The sequence below is a fragment of the Protobothrops mucrosquamatus genome, unplaced genomic scaffold (genome assembly GCF_001527695.2).
Source record: "Protobothrops mucrosquamatus isolate PMUCROS unplaced genomic scaffold, P.Mucros_1.0 scaffold_249, whole genome shotgun sequence".
Classification (NCBI taxonomy): Eukaryota; Metazoa; Chordata; class Lepidosauria; order Squamata; family Viperidae; genus Protobothrops; species Protobothrops mucrosquamatus.
Window position 1 is genome coordinate 102,355 of NW_015386325.1, and position 21,794 is coordinate 124,148.

General features: G+C 36.5%; 1 protein-coding gene across 1 annotated transcript in view; it reads left to right on the forward strand.

Moving 5' to 3' along the window:
- The window catches only part of RAD18 (RAD18 E3 ubiquitin protein ligase), a 114,173-nt gene extending 101,875 nt beyond the window's left edge, over positions 1 to 12,298 (forward strand). Inside the window, exons 13-14 of the mRNA XM_015830774.1 lie at positions 1,404 to 1,460; positions 11,487 to 12,298. Of these exons, the coding sequence (XP_015686260.1) occupies positions 1,404 to 1,416 (13 nt within the window). The 3' untranslated portion in view covers positions 1,417 to 1,460; positions 11,487 to 12,298. The remainder of the gene's footprint in view (positions 1 to 1,403; positions 1,461 to 11,486) is intronic.
- The last annotated feature ends 9,496 nt before the right edge of the window (positions 12,299 to 21,794 follow it).

Below are 21,794 nucleotides of genomic sequence, written 5' to 3' on the forward strand. Positions count from 1 at the left end.
CCTTTCCAAATTTAATTCTGGACTAACTTCTCTCATAACTGACAATCTGGAGGGGTCTAAGTTGGTAAAAGCTGATTTAATGTTGTTTTAGTGATTTTGTTTATTTTTCTTCTCCGTGATGTTTTATGTAAGTTTATTCTTAAAGAAGGATTTAGGTATTAGTGGCAATGTATGTGTATAAATACTTAAATTCAAATCAAGAATTCGTAAAAAAATAACCCTGTGATTCGTGGCTGACAATGTTGAAAGTTGCTTCTCGGAAACAGAAACTGAAGTTTTGGCTCTTATTGCAGTTTTGATTTTGTGCACAACAGGTTTTCTGGAGTGGTATTTCCAAGTGAAAACAGCACATTGAATGCATTGGCTTGCTTATTGAAATATTATGATATATTTCCCCATGACTGGCAAAAATTATGTCATCAAATCCAAAGGCCACTTACCATCTTGACTATTGGCATCATCAGAAGTTAGAAGACTGAAGCTTTTTGTTTAGCTAGATCTTGCTGCTGGAATAATCCACATATACTGTAGATTTGATTACTAGATCTAATGAACAAATGTTTAATACAATACTAAAAATGCAAAGTAAGAAATTACTGTCCTTTAAAACTAGGATGGAACAAATATGGGAGAACAGAACTATCTGGAAAATGAAGAAGGTGCAATTTTACTTGAAATGCAGTTCTAATCATGTATTTTCTCTAAGGAAATCTTATAGGCAGCTCTGAAAAAAACTAAAAATAGAGGTTTTAGGTCATGCATTATGTTCATCTGAAAAGAAGTGGAGTTACTATTTTTCCTGTAAAGGAGACATTTTTTGAAAGAATAGTTAGCATATTTTTTCTCCTATTTGGAGAGACAGTCATGACTTTGAAGCTACTGCACACTAGCCTCTACAATATCATATCCATTATTATTTCTGTCAACCAACGAAAAAGTCATGTTTACCATGTTTTGCAAATAAAAGGTCAAGCAAGACCATGTATAAATCCAATGGGAAAACATCAAAGCGGTTTTTAAAGGAAAAAAGTATTTTAAGAAAAACAGAGATCCATCCTCTTACATGTTTTTGTTTTTTTATTTTATTTTATTAAATTTACTATAGACATATTGCCCTACCATCCCTCATAGAATACTGGTTTGCTACTTTGCAACATTGGGCAATTGATTTATCAAACAAGGCCATATTTCCTAACATATATCTACTGACACAGCATTATTTATGTATTTCCATTGGGCAGCAAAAATTTGATTGCCAAAAATAGAAAATTTGAATTTTTTCATCTGAATAATGTCACTTTCCCATCCATACAATGTATCATTTTTCAATTGCTAAATTTTCCACTGAAAATAGTTATTGATTTATTGTGTTAATTTCTTAACTGATTGGAATCTTTTTGTAGGGAGTATCCATAACATTATCAGCACTTCAAGAGAAGGATTATCCAGTGATTTGTATGGTAAGATGTAAATTCTATAAAGCTATACTCTATCAGTCTTTCAGGTTGTGGCAGTAAAAGGCACACAAACACCACCTACACCTGCAAGCTGCATTTATTATGGTTCTGGCATTTCAGACACCCTTTTGACCACAACAAGATGAATCAGTAAGCCTAAACAAATCTGGAGTTCTTAAACTTTAGGATGCTATGATTGCCCCCCCCCCCAAATGAAAAAGGAACCTTCCCCCTCTCCTCGTGAACAAACCTAATGACTTCAATGGGGCAAGAAATAAACATCCTACATATACCTTCAGTAATTAAGTTTCAGTTTCCCTAGGTCCCAGGTTTATGGTGCTTTATGATAACCCCTATCTTAAGGGAATCCAGTGATGGGAATGCATACTGTGAATGCGTGGAGGTCTGCAAGATAGGCTGTAGAACTGATAGGCCACATTCTTATTCTGCCTGGGCAGGCACGTTTCCAACTAAAGCAAGCCATTAGTTATGTAAACTGCCCCAGAATTTCCAACCCTCCTCAAATGTGCTGATAGATACCTACCTACAATTTGAGAATCCCTGTGTTAGATAAGAGTTTTTATTTTTTTTGTTAAATGTCCATGGAAAAATACTGCAAGAAGAAAAGTGAGTACAGGCTGGGAAAAAAAATCAAATTTCCATTTTTTTGAAAGTAATTAACACCAGGTAAATTTATATTTATTGTGCTATATGTAATGCATATTTTTCTCATTCATGATGTTCATAAATTGATAGCCCATCATTTTGTAGTTATTTCATGGTATTATTCCCTTATACTTCTAATTGATAATTCCCCTCCATTGTTCAGGGATTTTTTTTTTATGAAAGTCACGCCACTGAAATTATTTCAGTGAGGTTTATTTTAAGTTGAATGTACATTTCATGCTAAGCAGAATTCAAAATCTTATATTTAGATTCAGGACCAATTACCTTTATAATTTATTTATACTTTTATTTTGTAGCTTCTAATATATTGCATTAGATATTTTCTTCCTTTTGGTAAAAAAAAATCTAAATGCCAGATATTTGGCTCCAATGGCATCTTATGTAAGAAGCAAAAGCTGGAATGGATTGGTAATTTGAAAAGTACAGTAGATACCAACATATTAAATGGAGTAGCTTAATTATTTATTTGCATAGACTCTTAGAACAAAGATGGATTTATTTCTGCAGAACTTTAGAACAAACAAAGATGCATACAAAAACTGAATTTTGAGAAGAGTCCTTTCTCATGTATTGTTACAAAGAAGAGCTTTCAATGAAATGCTAGTTATATGATGGCAAAATGGAAATTGCCCGTTGAAATGTGCTGAAGATCTGGAGCATGTAAATATTCTCCTTTCTTTTTAAAAGTTCACCATGTACCCTTCGCTTTTTCCCCTGGCTTGTTTTCTTTTTAAATATAGTGCTCTTTTAAAAGTAACTTTTATTAGGGTCCAAGATCCCTTGTGATATGAAAAGGCAGTTCTGCTTACACTCACCAACAATTTCTCTAGATTGCTCCAGGCCATAGCAAAGCCCCATGTTCCACCCAAAATCTCTGTTTTCCTAGGAGCAAATTTTGGTAGGAACAGAGAAAGCTATATTTTTGCCAAATGAAAATTCTATGTCCCATCTCTAGACCAATCTATTATTTGCAGAAGAGCATTTCCTCATGAAATGTAAATGTTACAGTTTTAAAACTCTAGAATTCAATGCCTGCTTTTTGACTTTCTTTGCTCTTAACAATATTCCACTTCATTTACCCCACCAAACAGTGGTAGGTTAAGATAATGTGTGTTTGATATATTTCTACAAATGATGCTTTGGAAAAGTCTAGATGGAAGCACTTGTTTCATAATAGAACTATTTAATATTAAAATTTTGCCAGATTTCTGTACTCTCAGATTAAAATTTGGCCATTTTTAATGATATTTATTTACTCTGATGTGTGATCCTACCCCTCTGATAATGTCTCCCTCCTGAAAATATTCTTGGCATTGCTCCTGCTCCATTCAACAGAATATAGATGTCATCATTTTCTAGACCCAAAGTAGACATCACAATTTTTCTCTGATTTCTGTGTGTGTGTGTGTGTGTGTGTGTGAACTGGCTTACTGAAACAATGGTACGTGATCCTTCTGTGTTATTTCCTTTGAGCAGTATACCCGTCTGATGTTGGCAGCCAGACTGTATTTTCTTATTGCCAATTTTGGTCTATGCTGTATTTCAGTACATGCACATTGTTCTGACAGTTTGTTCTTAATTCCATTCTCTTCCAAATAATATTTTGCATTCTTAAATTATTATGTAGGAGGAATTGTAGTAATCAAGGATCTAAAAGAGATTCTTATTCCTCAGCGGTTGTGGCAAAACATGTGTACGCTTGGAAATTATAATTTTATATGTGAAAATATGGTATTTCTTGACTTTTAAATCTGTAGACCAAACTCATTTTAGATACTTTTATCTAAAATGACCGATGACTGATTTATGTTTTATCTTCAACTTTTGTTTGCAAACTATAGGTCCATTGACATCATTGTAATAGATATTACATGAATGGCTTCTTAATAGATTTTTTTAAAGATACTTGAACTTGTAATTCATGGTAGCTGTACATTACATTGGCAGCTGTAGAGTTCAATTATGAGATTCATTTGCTATGAATGTCATAGAATTTATAGCTCACAGATTAATTATGTTGGGAATCATCTTATTACATCCGTGATATAAAATCCTTTGGTCATTATAATGATGATTCTTAATGGAATAACACCTTTTAATCAAGATTGCCTTTGCTGCTAAGTTGACTTTTGCTTCTATTTTCATTTTTGTTCTCTGATAAATTTGTAAACAGTTATTTGCTTATGTCATGAACATGCAGTTATGGAATATAGAAATACTCCTTTTAACCAAGACTGTCTTTGCTGCTAAGACATAAATTTAAGTACAGGTGGCTGTCTACAATAATACTAATAATGATTCAATTTTCTGTCTATTTTTAATACTATTTGGCTAACTGTTGTTATTACTTTATACAGATGTGAAATTTGCTTTCTGTACTCATACTTGTTTACCACATAATTATCAGTTTATTGTTTACATGCTTTTTCTATCAAATCTAACATGTAGTTAAAAAACATTTTAAAAAATTCAAGTTCTTGGTTCTACTTCCTATCATGGAAAAGTAGGGGAAGATGATGAAAATGTAATCAGGATAGATCACTGGAAGAGATATTTAAATATGAATTTTAGCATGGCAGTAGCGGAAATCCAACATTTATTTCGTTAGTTTTGGTGTTCTTGATCTGAGCATATTTATGAGCCAGGGCACAGTAGAAAGTGTATTAAGAATGAATAATTTGTAGAGTCTTAATTATTGTTATGCTAGTGGATTTTAACTAAGGTCTGCTCAATTATCTTACTAAAAATTTTATGGGTGCATCCCACCATATGAAATATAAGGTTGATTCTTTCCCTCTTTTTAGATACCCATCCTGAATGTACATCAGTACATTATTTGTACATTGAGTATACAGTACGTAGACAAAGAGTAGAGATCCTACTCTACTCTGCAAAGTATAGCATGAGTTTACTTGGGATAAAGTACAGTTTTCATTGCATTTGCGAGATATTGGCCAAAACTCAGCAAAACATGTACTATTCTTACTATGAAGTGGTGGAAGTGAGTTAGATATAAAAGTTGAATGCAGTTGGAACGTAGTACTTAGATCTGCGTGTGGTAAAACAAGAGAAGAGGGACAGGAATGAATAAGTGCTGAATGAATGTGGACTGAATACAAAAATGAATGATGATGATGATGAAGGAAGTACAGCACATTGAGACACAGGTTGCCCTTGTTTAGCAACCACAATTGGAACTGACCATAAATGCAAGAATTGGTTGTTAAATGCAAGCTGTCACAAATGAGGATAACCTCTAGTTTTGACATAAACAGAATAAATTAAGATCAAACTGGGAAAATAGTATTTGAAGAGAGAGTGAATGGGTTGAGAGAAAGGAAAAGTTCAAGGGAATCATGGATGAATTAATTTGGCAAGGTTCTAAAAAAAGAGAGGGAAGAAGTTTAAAGGCAGTATAGGAAGCAGTGAAGGGACTTGATGAAAGTGAGCATGGCCTCCTATGTTGGTATGAAGTTGCATAGTGAGTGATGGTATTATATACTTCATTTTGTTTGCGATATCTTATTCCTATTCTGTACCTTGCATTTTTTATCATTTCTTATCTTTGAAGTGGAATAGTGTGATCGATAAGCATGTATGCATTATACAGAAAGACAAGATGGCGTTGTTTCAGCATGCTTTTGGACTGGATAGTAACATTGTTTCTGTTTCTCCTTCTAAAGTTAAATGTATTTTCATTATTATTTTCAATTGTGTTGAAGAATCAGAACTGGATGCAATAAAAAATAAAATATTTGAATACATTATATGTATTGGTAAAAGAGTAAGTAAGTTCTATGTGCCAGGCCATCAAAATAGGTATTTGTGTTGGCAGCCATCCATTCAGTGTTATAAGTAACAGAATAGCACAAGAGGAAATAATGGATTTTATACATTCTTGCTTTTCCATCTCTTTTGCTGAAAATAAACATCTTACAGACTTAAAAGTTAAGTAGTTTGCCTACCAGATATCTCTGCATCAGTAAACTAAAGAGCAGGGGGGAAAATCCTTTGGAGGCTTTGGGAAAAGAGAAGCAGATGAATCTCATTACTTTTGGACACTTTTTGTCTCAGAAAAAAAAACACAAGAAGAAAATTCACTATAATAAACCTGCTCTAACTAGAAAAGAAAACATTGAATTTTGCATTTCTCTAATAAAAATAAAGAGACTTAACAAGAAGGAATTGCCAGATTTACTTTTGGATATTTTAGAATTTGACAAATAAAACATGCTTACTGATTTGGATAATTTAAGTAGCATAGTTTTGGTGCACACATTGGTTTCTTATTAAAGTTTATAGTTCCAAATAATGATTATCCAAGGTATACTTCAGTGCAAGCAACACCATGCCTATCCTCATTTAATAAACAACATAAAGAATAAACTGATTCATTTTTAAATTGTGTCTCAGAGAAATTGAGTGTTGAGACTTTTACAAAAAAGAAGTTCTGGGGTTTTTATCTAATATTAGTTGTCTTTTTTAATTAATATTGTGTGGTTGATGAGACAACTTGTACTAGGAATTATTATTATTATTATTATTATTATTATTATTATTATTATTATTATTATTATTATTATTATTATTATTATTATTATTATTATTATTATTTGAATTTATATACCGCCCTATCTCCCTTACGGGACTCAGGGCGGTGAACAAGCGATAATAAAAACCACGATAAATATACACAAATTTCTGTCTAAAATCAAATTAAATAACAGGCCTGCTCTAAAAATACCCCATACAAAACCCCCACTAAAACATAATCAAACTACGCCAGGCCGGCCGCACAGAATAGATGAGCCTTCAGGGCTCGGTGAAAAAGGCGCAGGTCCGCAACTGTACGTAGGTCGGGGAGTAGGTCATTCCAGAGGGCAGGAGCTACCACAGAGAAGGCTCTCCCCCTGGGGGTCACCAGCCGGCATTGTCTGGCCGACAGCACCCTAAGGAGGCCCTCTCTGTGGGAGCGAACTGGTTGAAGGGAGGTGTTTGGTAGGAGGCGGTCTTGCAAATACCTAGGTCCATTGCCACGGAGCGCTTTAAAGGTTGTTACTAACACCTTGAAGTGCACCCGGAAGGCCACAGGCAGCCAGTGCAGCTCGCGCAGGAGAGGTGTTACATGGGAGTATCTAGAGGCCCCCAGGATCCCCCGCGCGGCCGCATTCTGAACTAGCTGNGTGGAGATGTACAGCTGGGTGTCATCTGCGTACTGATGAAACTCCACCCCGAAACCACGGATGATCTCACCCAGTGGCTTCATATAAATGTTGAACAGGAGAGGCGAGAGGACCGACCCCTGTGGTACCCCACAAGTGAGGCACCTCGAGGTCGACCTCTGCCCCCCTGCCAACACAAATTGCGACCGGTCCGAGAGGTTGGAGGAGAACCACCGTAAGACGGTGCCCTCCAAACCCAAACCCTCTAACCGGTGCAACAAGATACCATGGTCGATGGTATCGAAAGCCGCTGAGAGATCTAACAGGACCAGGATAGAGGAGCAGCCTCTATCTCGAGCCCTCCAGAGATCATCAACCAATTAGACAATACTAGGAAAGCATCTTTCTGGGAGTGTACATAGTTAGTGCTCTTGTGTGCTCTGTCCATCATGGTTATGTAGAACAGCAATATAATCTTAATTGATCTGAGATGATGTACAATATCATGATATGAGCTTCCTGGAAACTTAAAGGCTTGCAAGTTTCAAAATTTAATATAATCAGCTCACTAAAGTATTTTTCAAGAATAAGCATCACATTTTGCATATAGGCATCTGGCTTTAGCAAATTCTAATTTGGTCTATCCAAATGTGTTGTGTTATACATAGCAATGCAGGAAGTTGTAGTTTTCAGAAATCAGAAGGGGCATTAGCTTAGAGAAGCTAGCATGTTCCTAAGTTGCCCAGTTTGTGTTCACATAAATTTTCCTTCCAATCCAAATGAGTATCTTTATTTTTTTAAAAAAATATTCTTGTCTCTTTCTCATCTTCAATTTCCAATACTATATAGAAATAATATGAAAATATAACAATGATTTCATACATAATTGTTCTTATAAAATAATAATAAATGATAAGTATTGCTGAAATTTGGATTGTCAGGATTGCCTAAAAATCAAATGGGAGAATTACAATAGCATCAATTGATATAAACTCTGGGATTATCAAGTGATAAATCTAAGGTTCTTTGCATACCATTCTCTCTGCCATATACTATGAAATTGTAAATTCACTTAACTGGCTTTAGAATCTGCCCAACCTAAAAGCATTTCATGTACTGTAATTTGATAGTCATAAAATCTTACAGAATGAAATATGGCTTAAACAGATTAATTTAGGAGCCTAGGAGTAATGCTTTATCTTGACTCTCACCAGTCTTCTCCTCACATCTGCTGTTTGTAACCTCTTTCTCCTTTCAGATCAATAAACTGTAATTCCTTTTCTTCATCCCGACCCCCTTTAAATACCTTTTGTGGACACAGACCATGGCATGGACTCACAAGACTTAACTCAAGATTTAGCGCATTAGACTGCCTCAAGCCTTTGTGGAACACAGGGGCTTGTGGAACACAGGTTGAGAACCACTGCTTTAGATGGTTCACCATTGGCTAACAGACTTTTACGAGAAACAAGGCTTTCATTGTTCTTTGTTCTTTATGCACTGAGAGTCATATGACTCTGGTCTCTAGAAATTTAATAAATTGATAAAGTATCCTGACTCATATAGCTGAAAATGCTCCATACTATTTAGAACCACAATGTTTTGCATGTAAAGTAAACAAATGAAATCTATCTGAAAAAATATTAGACTTACATAGATTATGTTGCGTTTAACCATTTAAACCTGACGCTTTGACGTTTTTCCTTGACATTCACTTATATTCTCTTGATTATTTGTCAACCACTCTCATTAGCTTTATTCTGTTATTGCGCTTTACATTTGCAAATCCATTTTTTTAAATTTACTATGCAAGAACATGCATTTACTTTTTCTGACAAAGAAGGCATTTATTCATTTATAACATTTCAATGAATGTTCATCATTTAAGCTCATCTTCTAACCAACCCTGGGGCAGCTCTCAATAGAGGAAGATATCTTTTTAAATTAGTGTAAGCCAAGTATTTGTGCTTATCCATCTTTAATCTTTAGTTTCTTGGTTATCATTTGCATTTTTGTAATGTTCTGCTATTTTCTTAATTGTTCAAAGTTTTAAAAGCAAATTATACTATACTTTTGATCTCTTCTAAATAATCTGCGCCAGATAATAACATGCTCACACTATTTATATATTCACGTTGTAGTGGTAAGAACATAAGTTTTCCTCCCACAAGAACATTTTGTTCAAATCTCCTTTTGATGATTGAGATTTCAAAACCCCAGTCTTTTGTTGAAGAGGGAGGGGTATTAGCTTGGTCATATTATTCATCATAAGTGTCAAACATCATTATATTATATTTGCAATCAACATGTTCATGTAATTTCCCCTCTCTATTATTAAGGCTTAGAAATATTGTTAAAAACCCTAAGCACTAATTCTTTCTGGGGATTTAACCCTCAAACTCATAAAATAAGAACTTCTTTTCCTGACTATTTAAAAAAATGCTTTAGCTAAATCTCAGGTAACTGAGATAAATTAGCTTGAGTCTTCTAATAAATATCTTAAGTGGTCATATTTACCGGTATTTATTTTTTCATTTACCTTTTCAATTTATATAGTCACTTCTTTGCTAAGCAACTCTGGGCAGCTAGCAAGCTAAAAAAAAACCATCAAAAATATGTCCGCTACGGGGGAAAGAGTCACAAATCAATGCATATAATACCGCAAACACTTAGCTCACACAACACAGCTAATACTTAATGATGACTTACAGAGCATCCTGACCCAGTGCTCAACGAAAGAGCATCTTCAGCCTCTCTCTAAAGGCCAGCAAGGTCTGGGTCATTTGAGTTTCAGAAAGCATAGCAACAGAAAAGGAGTTCCATAACATAGCACTGTTTAATAGATAGGACCTGGAGCATAGCAATTCTGTCAGTTCTGATTAAATGGACAGAGATAATTGGATAGTCCTTCAAATATCCTGGCTCAACCCTGAAGGGTTTTATAGATGATAACCAGGACCTTAAACTGCAACCAAAAACCATTGGTAACCAGTGCAGCTTGTGCATTAGCATTGTTATATTGGCATCTTGAGGCGTACCCATAATTACCTGCATTGCTACATTCTGAACCAGCTACAGCTTCCAATGGTTTTGAAGAACAGTTCCATGTTAGAATGTATTGCAGTAACCAAACAAGGTCACAAAGGTGTGAGTGATTATCAGCAAATGCACCTATCTTGATGTATAAGATTTGTCCAAAAGCTTTGCTACCCATTGCTGCCATTTGCAGAGAGAAGTCAAAGAGGACCCCTAAACTGCACACCAGTTTGTGTGAGATGGCACAGCCCTATCCAGAACTAAAGATGGAAGAACTGCAGGATCAGGTTGCCTATAATGCTCACAGTCATTCAGTGTTGCTAAGATGAGCCTGTGCTTGTTTCTGTGGCCTGTTCCATCCAGATTACTACAGCCTCCAAATTCTGAGACAACCTAGACCAGTGGTGGCAAACCTATGGCACGGGTGCCAGAGGCGGCACTCAGAGCCTTCTCTGTGGGCACGGGCGCCGTCACCTCAGTCCTAGGCCTTCAACTGGGTTTTATAAAACCTTTTCGCTTTAGGCCTCCACCGTGTGCAAAAAAAAAAAAAAGGTTCAATCAATCAGTCAATTTCAACTTCTCACGGGGGAAAAAAAGATCTTGCAAAGTTGGAATTGATTGATTGAACTTTTTAGTCCCACCCAGTCTGCCATTACCACTGCAGCCACACCCACCCAATGGGCCACACCCACCCGGCGATGCATAAGTGGGTTTTGGGTTGCAGTTTGGGCACTTGGTCTCTAAAAGGTTTGCCATCACTGACCTAGACTATGTTACTTGGGCAAAGCAGGGGTTAAGATCTGTAGTTAACTTATCTATGTTGCTAAGTGATCTTTCTCCAGTGGCTTCACTTAAATCTCCTGTTAAAGAGAGCATCAACCCTCATAAAGCCTAAAAATTAGTCTCTACCCCCCCCCCATCAGCCCCATCTGGAACTAGTCTTGATGTCATCCAGAAGACCCTTGCTCCTTTCATATGTCCTACTTCCAGAGATAGTTAAATATGAGCTAAAGATGCAGAGGAGAGGCTGAGGACCCTTTGATTATGGTGCAGAATATGCTACGCTTGTGATTCATATGCAGTTTCTTCAGTTGCTCCCAACTATGTCAGGTTTTTAACTGGCACGTGTCTCCTTTTCTTTTAGAAAAAGAAGTGTGAAAACAACCAAGCAAAAATCACAACATTCTAGGAGAAGCTCACCAGTATCCAAGAGGAAGCGAAGAAGAAAGTAGCAGACATTTCAGACATTCTATTTTGTTACAAAAATTTCCAAAATGGTTTTACCTCTGCAATTTTAGAAGCATATCTAGAGTCATGTTCCATTCCCAGCAATAAATGTTGCTTCACAATAAATCTACTTTTCCTGTTAACAGCTGTATATTTCAGTGGCAAGAAAGTGCTGTATTACATTCAGAATGTCAGCTGCTGTTTTACTAGATCAACCTTGTCTTAACTAATAGTCTCTCTGTACAATGGACTGCAATTACTATTGTCTTCAGTGATGCTCCTAGGACACCATTTAATTCAAATTATTTAATTAGAAAAAAGTTGATTTAGGTAATTTTCATTCTTTTTCTCCATTTTAGCACTTATGACTATGATTGACTCATTATTCTGGATATGTTTTGTAGCCCTTGAGTTGGACCATGGTTTATTCTTTCATACAGTTAAAAAAAATCAGATATATTTTATGCATGTAAAAAATGAAAACATTGAATTTGTTCCAAGAGTATTGCTTTTTTCAACTATCTTTCTCTTTATTTATTTATTCTTTGACATCTATATTCTTAGTACAAGATTCTATATTTGTTGAACAATTAGAATTTCTAGGCTAAAAGAAATTCAGACAAATGAAATTAATTCCAGCATGAATATTTTCATCTCTGCTATTTCTTAATAAAATGATTTGCCACATGAGATTATAATTATGTTCTGATATTTTGCCAAACATAAACAAGTTAGCAACATGGCTGACAAAATGTCCACTCCTAATCATCGATTTAGATTGTATGACCTGGAAATCATTAATTAATTTTGTTAATTATTCAACAGCCCCAATACTTTTACTGCTGAAAAAATAGAAAAGGGCCAATTTTCTGTTTCCCCCACCCTCTCCTCCAAATGTATTTTGGAGTATTGGGAGAACTCTAGAACAGTTGGGGGGGGGAGCATAAGAAATATGAAAGGGAGAGCAGAAAATTAGGATCTTATTACACAAAACATCTGGCACAACTTTGGATTTCTTTCTCAAATTATGTGTACTAAAAGAAATTCAGTCCTGTGATGCATGCTTTATAAACTATATAACAAATCCTGCTTCTATCACTCATTTGCAAGCGTATACTGGTGAGACTACTAATGCTAAATATTTTTCTGTTCATATATACATAAAACGTGCAGACAAACAAACATGTGATTCAGTATTGAACATGGTTTATACACCTTTGCATGCTATATAATGAAGGCTTTCTAACCCCAAGTCATAACAATTTAAAAAAAAAATTAAAGGTATTATCTTCCCAAAAGTGCTACTTCTGACTTTCTGCCTTTTGGGGTGACTTCTAAATCTGGAACCATAGCTGCTTCATCTCTGAAAATGAATTTGGGATAATGGGTGAGGATCATACTCACTGCCTCTGACATTTATCCTATACTTATTTTCTTGAATAGAGGAATGGTGTGCGTCTGCCTTCTTTCTCTCTTCCTCCAGCTCCAAAGAAATGGGAGAAAGTAGAAGCTGCCCTTGGGTTAACAGATAAGACTACAGCTTGGACATTAAATAAGAAGGCGTTGTGCTCAGGCTCTATTCCCCACAAATGTGTTGAACTCAAAAGTGCCCCTTCAGCACGGAAGGAAACTTTCATCTTGGCTGTGAAAGGCAGAAGGGGTACAGCCATTTTGCCTATGTACCTACTGGTGGTTCCGAATGTAGAATCACACAATCGGATGAAGAGACCTTGGCTTTAGCAGCTCAATGTAAGTCCAAGCCAACGTAGGAAGATGGAGGTTGGGTTTGCTTCAAGCTTCAGAGCTGAGTCTAGGGTGCAGTTTTTAACCATGGCAAGTTGAATGGCATTATCAAGGTCTATTTATATTTATTTGAAGATTTAGCATACATATTAACACTCGTTATTTGAATATAAAACAAAATAATGTTTATATACAATTCTTTTTTAATTTTTGGAATGAAAAATAAAATCCAAAGGCAAGTTCATCATTCTGATTTCATTTTCCTTGCAGTCAAGATGATGACATGAGCAGGGCTATCTCTCTTGTGCTATGCTAAGCATTCACATCAAGGCCTTGCTTGAATTAAAGTCTGGCTATTTATTAATATGTGTACTTGATTTTGACTGCTTATAAAATTTCAGCTAAGTTCTGGACCTATTCAATGTCACTTTGCAGCTAATTTTAATTATCAAATTTGCTAAAATATTGTACTTAATGTGTAAACCGTTCCTTGAGGGTTATGTTTTCAATATCAACTCATAGAGGCATTTCCTTAGAAAATTTTTGCCAACTATTTTTATTAATTTTAATATTTAGAAGATATCACTATGACCTATTAATAAAATCAAGAACCTATGTGAAAAATAACTATCAAATTATGGCTTATTTACATTCTCCAACACGAGTTCTTTTTTGGTTCTCTTAATGTAATATATTCCTGCAATGTACTATATCAAATGCCATAAATGTCAGCCCTGCTGCTTTGAATTTTAACTCTCTTTTTTTAAAGATGCTGCTTTATTTTGTTTTATTGTTTCTCATGGATGTCTCTTCACACATTTCAGATGAGGTTTTTTTCCAATTTTGGGTATTTCTACAGCATGTGTGATTTTGCTGAACTCCATCTGGTGCAGATCAAGGACTGTGTCCCAACGGAAGGTGTGCGTACAGTTGATGTTTTGCAGAATTTTTTTGTTATAAAAACTAGTTTTGATGTACATTCTACGTTTCATGAGATTAATAGAAATAATGGTGGAGTTGAGCTACGTAAATTTTGAAATAAAAGAATTTGGTAGCAAACTCTTACATTGTGGCATTTTAAAACCATTCTTTAGGGATAATTATTCTAGAAGCAAAATTCAGCTGAGGCAGAGGGACACGCCAAGATATAAATGGCCTAATGTCCTAGGAAAAAGATGCCTTTTCCTAGTTCATTAAGAAATATGGAATGCAAATCTCTTTTAAGGAATATGATTTGAGAATCATATTTATATTGAGAGTGGACATAATTTGAAATTGTGAGGCTGTATAGTTGAGTATTTCAATAAAGAGGGAACTATTGGTTGTTAAAAGTGTACCTGCTATGATCAGTCACAAAACATTCATTTTTCAGCAGGCAAAATAACAATACGTTATAATGTGGTACAGGGGGTCCTCGATTTACAACCATTCGTTTAGTGACTCTTTGAAGTTACAACAGCACTGAAAGAAGTGACTTATGGCTGTTTTTCCTCATGGCCGTTGCAGCATTCCTGTGGTCCTGTGGTCAAAATTCAGATGCTTGGCCATAGGCACATATTTATGACGGTTGCAGTGTCCTGGATTCGTGTGACCATCTTTTGTGATCCGGCAAGCAAAGGCAATGGGGAAACCAGATTTCTTTTAATATCCATGTTAGTAGGTTAACAACTGCAGCGATTCAGTTAACAACTGTGGCAAGAAAGTTCATAAAATGGGGCAGAATTCAATTAGCAACTGTCTTGCTTATTAATGGAAATTTGGGGCTGAATTGTGCTCGTACGTTGAGGGCTACCTGTGCGTCATTATCTGCACTATTTTATAATGTATCGTAAAATTGTATTTCTTCTGTGTGATGATTTCATCCACAGGGCACTCCAAGGTGCATCTACCATGCTTTCCATTTTTCAGTGAGTCCTTACCTGAACAAAACACTGGGCTGCTACCATTTGGCTATTTTGGATGATGTTGGTTGTTGTTGTTTTTTTAAAAATAAATGTCTCAGGTCTGTTTGATCATCAAAAGCAATCTGGTAAATCAGGGCTCCCCAACCCCTGGTCCGTGAACCAGTACTGGGCCAGCAACCGGTCTGCACAAACAAAGCCCCCATCCACAGGATGCAGGTGTCAACGCTGCTAATATTGAATATTCTTGCTTTGACAATATCATGTGTCTGATTGACGGCAGGCAGCACACAAAACCACGCCCCCTCCGACCTGTGGAAAAATCTCCACCTATGCGGTTCCTGGTGCCCAAAAGGTTGGGGACCTCTGCGGTAAATACATGCTAGAAACTGGCACTTTGCTTTGCAACACACCAGCTTCTCATAGAGTTAAGTCTTTTTTTTAAATAATTACAGTCAGATGGGTGAAGAATGTGACTGGTGCCAGGGAAGTGCCTGAGAACTGTAGCCAAAGAGTGTCACGTAGCCCAGTCTTGCTCAATTCCATCCTGTATATTATTGTTCCCTTACTAGACTGCTCTTTTTCTCAGTGTGTCAGAACTGAGGGTGGGAGGTTGCCTTCTCAACCATGGTTGCCTTTAGCATATGAAGCAGTTGAGAAGCCTCTTGGAGATAGCTGCCAAAAACAGATCCTTTCAGCAAGGACAAAGAGCTTCATTGCTTGGGACTCTCTTCAGATGGTGGAAGACCATCATCAGTGTGGTTCTGTTGTTGTCTCTCATGATTGAAATGACCAATAACAATTCTTACAGGCTTTTAATAATTAACCATCACCAGCCCTTTGACTTTACTGAGTTTTCCCATTTTTTTCAACTGCTTTATAGTTATGTATTTGTTTTACATTTGATTATGTGCCATCTGGAAGCCATATGCGATAAAGCTGAAATACATTTTGTTTCCCTGAAAACAGATACTAAGTTTGGCTATGAAATATATTACTGTGTCTCGTCTCTACAACAAAGCAGACTGTTTATTTATGTTGAATTAAAAGCAAAGTGCCAGGTCTTTAATGAACAATGTTTACTTTTCATTTCCTGTGGACTTATTAAACTATTTAAGAAAACAAATTTCTTGGCCTTATTTTAATTTTGATCAGTTATTTTCAGGAAAAAAAGTGTGTAGGATCAATTATCTAGCCATTTTTTTAAAAAAAGGCCATACAATTCTTTTAAATTAATAATATATCCAATTCCTGATCTAATTAAAAGTGAATAATATACAAAGACTATGAATGAAAAACATCTCTTAAGAAAAATTAACAATGAAGCTCTTGCAGATAAATAAAGAAGAAAGCTTTAAGCAATAGAATACAACATATTTTTGCTAATACAGAGGTATGCTATCACTCCCTGATCCCTTGTGATTTTGGTAGTGCTGTAGCAAAAGTTAGCAAAACTTGTCATCTCTCTTCATCTTATTTACTCAGTACATTTTTTTCAAGGTTTTGGTACTTCTTTTCAAGCTGGGTGGGTTCTACTGATAATCATGACCAAGAAGACAATTTGTAATTGTCTATGAATTTAGAACTATGAACTTTGGAATAGTTCTAAAGAGAGGCCTCTAAAGGCTGATTTAGAGTTGTCCCGTAATGTCCCATAGCCGTTGCCGCATACCTATGCCACAAAGAGGTTGATGGGTAAACGGGTTGCAGAGGGCTACAGATGAGCAAACACCTTCCGACAGAACTATGTGTTGTGTGGAGATGCGCACTCTGTGTGCTGATTGGTTGATCTTACTTCCTGTTCTGTGCTTTGCTGTTTGAGAGCTCTAACCACAACGTCAAAATTTGCTGATGTATAAAAAAGCCTATGCAACCATTTCCAAAAGACAAACACTTACATTCCCCCACATGCAGTGCTGGAGAAGTCTGCTCCCACCCTTCAGACAGCATTTCTTCTGCAGCTCTCTGTTCAGGCATGTGAAATAATCACGAATCCCTCTCCCTACCTGTACTGGTTTAACAATGTCATCTACTAGACATGGTTGTTCCAGCTTGCGGGACTGGCCTAGGGGAAACTTTTAGAGGGGTTTTAATTATATTATAATTAGATTAAATTTAAATATTTCCTTTTTAATTAATTTTTAAATTGTAATGTTATTTATGTATTTTATCTAATTGTTAGCCGCCCTGAGTCCGCAAGGAGAAGGGCGGGATATAAATTTAATAAATAAATAAATAAATAAATACTATAAGCACTCACATATCAGTCCAAGGTAGGCCAGACTAAGAAACCAATGCCACATAGGTCAAGACTACTTTAATGGTAATAACTATAGTAACAGAATCTTGCAAGTCTGAAGATGCTTCCCTCACTCCCTTTATCTAGGTATGAACGAGGGAGGGCATTATTTTCTCACATTATTTTCTTGGCCCAGGCTCAAGCCCCTCTTATCTGACTGCTACCTTCATAATGGCTCTTCCTTTTGTCTTGCAAGGCCATTCTCTCTGCCATCTCTTGAGCAGCAGTGAAGCCACACATACAATTTTACACACTTGTCTTCCATAGAAGCCAATATAGCAGAAGAGCACATAGCAACCAGTGCCTTTGGCCTGATATTCAGTGGAAGGTGGTAAGAGTTCTCTGTTATGCTGAGCATTCCAACTAAAGAAAGTGGCCAGAGCCAATATTTTTAAAGCTTTGGCTGATCTGAAAGGCTTTAAGAGGTAATATTTGGATTAGATACTGTGGAAAGGAAGGCTTGCAGTGGCCAGCATGAATTCTTCCTTCCCTTTGTTTCCTCACCATGAGGAATACTGGAGCACATCTGGTTTCTAATTTCAAAAGGAAAATGCTGGTAGCATATGGCTGAGATTGTGTTGAAGGAAGATTTTTCTTGCATAATACAGCAAAGAAGAATTTGAAGCCCAGAGAACAGAGCAGCCATCAGGAGAAAGTGTGGCTTAGCAGGCAACAGAAGCTGAAGGAGGAGTAGGTGCAGACTTCAGCAAATCAACCAAAGGTGAGGTGAATGGGAAGGCAGAGTCCAGCAAAGACTACAAACTTAGTTATACTTATACCCAATGCAGCTCACTGAACAGTAGTGTTACATGGGCATAGACAGCCTATGCTGTCAGATTTGGACTAGTTGCAGCTTCCAAATATTCTTCAAAGGCAACAAAAAGCAAAATGAAGATGAAAAAGGCATGAATTACTGTGAATAGGGCCTCCAGCAAATTCATCCCCAAATATAAGCCAAAAATGTCAGTCCTGTGCACTCCAATTATACCAAAATGTTATGGGCCATGATCCCTGCAGTGCCCGGAGCCATTAAAAAAATGGCCTCTGGGTTCCACAGGGGTCATGGCCCATAACATTTTGGTATAAATGGAGTGCGCAGGACTAACATTTTTTTTTTAAAAAAAATGTCCTCACCACCACAAGAAAATTATGTAGAACTGGGAAACTTTTCAGGTTCACTGCGAGCCAGTATTTTGACATGCATGTGGCCAGACAACATTATGCCTGTCAGTACCTCTCTAATCCAGATGTGCTTCCTCTAGAATATAATGCCAGAGATCACACCAACAACTATAATATAATGTGGAGGAAAGTTTTGGTTAGTCCGCATACTCATAGGTTGACAATTCAGGATAACTTGGAATCTGTGAAATGATGTACTTGCTGAATAACCAACTCTATGTATCACCAGCACAGTAATATTCAACAATGTTATATATTGAATTTTTTAACATTAATCTACCAAGCTTTTTAACAGCTTGGTAGATTATAAAAATGTTCTCCATTGGACATATACTGCTGAGTTGTATATCTGTATAAATTCTAGGCTGATGATTCCATATCATAAATAAGGGAAAAAACTTAAGAAGAGAGTTGTGCTGGACAGGCTAAACATTTTCAATCATATTAGAATAATGTCATTCCTGTCCCTTTTGCTAAATTTTGCTTGTCGATGATTATTGAAAGATAGCACTGACATACTCTAAATCATAAAAGATCTGCAGTGAAGTATGGATTCCATTATACCAAACTCAACTTGCATTAGCATGTTAATGTTCTCTTATATAGGTGACTTCTAACATCATACATTATAGCATATAACTCTCCAATCTGAGAAAAGGATACCCTTGGCTGGATTTTCTGTCTCCTGATTCAGCTTCCCAAAAGTTTCATCTGAAATACAATCAAAATATAATGCAATGCATATGAACCCAGCAGAAATTAAGTGCCTCAGAGTGCCAATATTGAAAACCAAATTAGTAGTAGAAACATAAAATAGACTTTAAAGACTAATTTCATTTCTGTGAATGGAGGAGCTCCATTCCTAGAACAAATTAACCCCAGTCCCCAGTTCCTGTTTTCCATTCCCACCATCTGGTCTGCTCCTAGATATTGAGCAGCATTTATGAATGGTTTAAGATAACATTGACAGTCTCAGATAGAGGACCAACTGTGGCAACACTTTCCTTTTATTAGCAGAAGAAGTTCTAGTCCATTAAGTTGTGTTGATAACAATTAAGGCAACTCAACTACCTGATTACTTTGGGGAAAAAAAAGATTTGTTCTTTCAGGTAAAAAGCAGAGAAGAAGATATAGGGCAGTGATGGCGAACCTTTTAGAGACAGTGCCCAAATTGCAACTCAAAACCCACTCACCGGGTGCTGGGTGGGATTGGCCAATTGGGTGGGTGTGGCCGATTGGGTGGGTGTGGCCAATTGGGTGGGCGTGGCTGCAGTGGTAACGGCAGACTGGGTGGGACTAAAAAGCTCAATCAATCAATTCCAACTTTGTGAGATCTTTTTTTTTCCTGCGAGAAGTTGAAATTGATTGATTGATTGAACTTTTTTTTTGCACACGGCGGCGGAGGCCTAAAGCGAAAAGGTTTTATAAAACCCAGCTGAAGGCCTAGGACTGGGGCGACGGCGCGGGTGCCCACATAGAGGGCTCTGTGTGCCACCTGTGGCACGCGTGCCATAGGTTCACCACCACGGATATAGGGTGAACACTTGATTGGAGAAATAATCTTCAACTGGCCCATGTCAAAAAATTAAGCTATCAGGAAATCATGTAATCATGAGCCCTTCAAATCAGTCTGAAAGTATGTAGGGTAAAATTCTAAGAGGCAGAAAATTCTTCAAATAAATATTTCACAAATTGCGTTCTGGGGGAGCTCTCGGAAGCTCTCTGTTGCATATTGAAGAATATAAAAGCAATGATTAAGCACTTTTCCTTCTATCCCCCTTTCCCCTATCCCCTTCTATCCCCTCTTCTGGATATTCATCTCACCACATTGCAATGGAATCCTTCTAGTGAAATGCAAGAGAGATTGAGACTTTCTATTGAGTTCCTTGATCAGGAGAAAAGCATTTTTCAGAATGAAATTAACCTTGACATTCTTCACAAAAATCAACATTTAAAATCAGTCATGCATACTACTGTGGCTAATATGAACTTTTCACCTCACTTTTCACTTGAATTCCAGCATTACACATCTTATCTGTAGGTTTGTTTCTTCATTGTAATTTCCATAACAAATTATATATGCAATTCACAATGGTCATGTTAGGCAAAGGAAATGCTGTCTATGCTCTTGCATGATGTAGTTGCCCAGTCTTATCTATGCATACAATCTTCTTGTCATAAGGCTGGGCAGACACTGTACGTTTATACATGGTTAACAAAACGCTGAAATAACCCAATGGCCTGGATGCCCAAGACATGCAGCACTATCAACTGACCACACCAGTTAGTTTGGCCTGAACCACTGAACCACAAAATGTAGCCAAACACATTTTGTCTAGCACATAGGATGTGCTAAAGAAGTGGATATTAGTTAGGTTGTACTTTCTCAAAGAGATGCTGTTGAATTGCTGCATACGTTCTCTAGCTTCAACCTCTCAGCCAGCAGAATACACATTATTTCTGCTACTTCGTAGCCCTAAATTCTAAAATGGGATACCTTACAGACAAACAAACCATGCTGTGTAGCTGCAATTTCTTTTTGGTGTCTTAACTCTTATGGTCCATTATAGTAGAACCATCTTGTCTTTTTGCTTAAGTAAAAACAAAGCTGAGAAGCAAAATTACAAGTAGTCCTCACTTAGCAACTGCAATTGGAGTTGGCAGCTCTGTCACTAAGTGACACGATAGCTAAGCAAAACATCACATGACTACAATGGGCTTACACCTTCACTTTTGCTACTGTTGTTAACTGAGACATCACATAACTGTGAGTTGCAATTTTATTGCAGGCTTCTCCACTGATTCTATTTGTTGGAAGCCAATTGTGAAGTGCGCAAATGGCAATTGCATGACTGATGCAACAGCTGTTAATACAAGGACTGATCATAAACTTTTTTCAGCACTGTTGTAATTTTGAATGGTTGCTAAACAGGACAGTTGTTAATCAAGGTTGATTTATATAGTAATTATTATGGCTTTACAATCTGATCCCATATGTATGACTTTGTTTAAAATAATCCCAAAATAATTATTTACAGCTTTTCCAACTGACATTTTACTTTTATTGCTTAATTTAAGAAGAATTTTCTGAAGCTTCCTT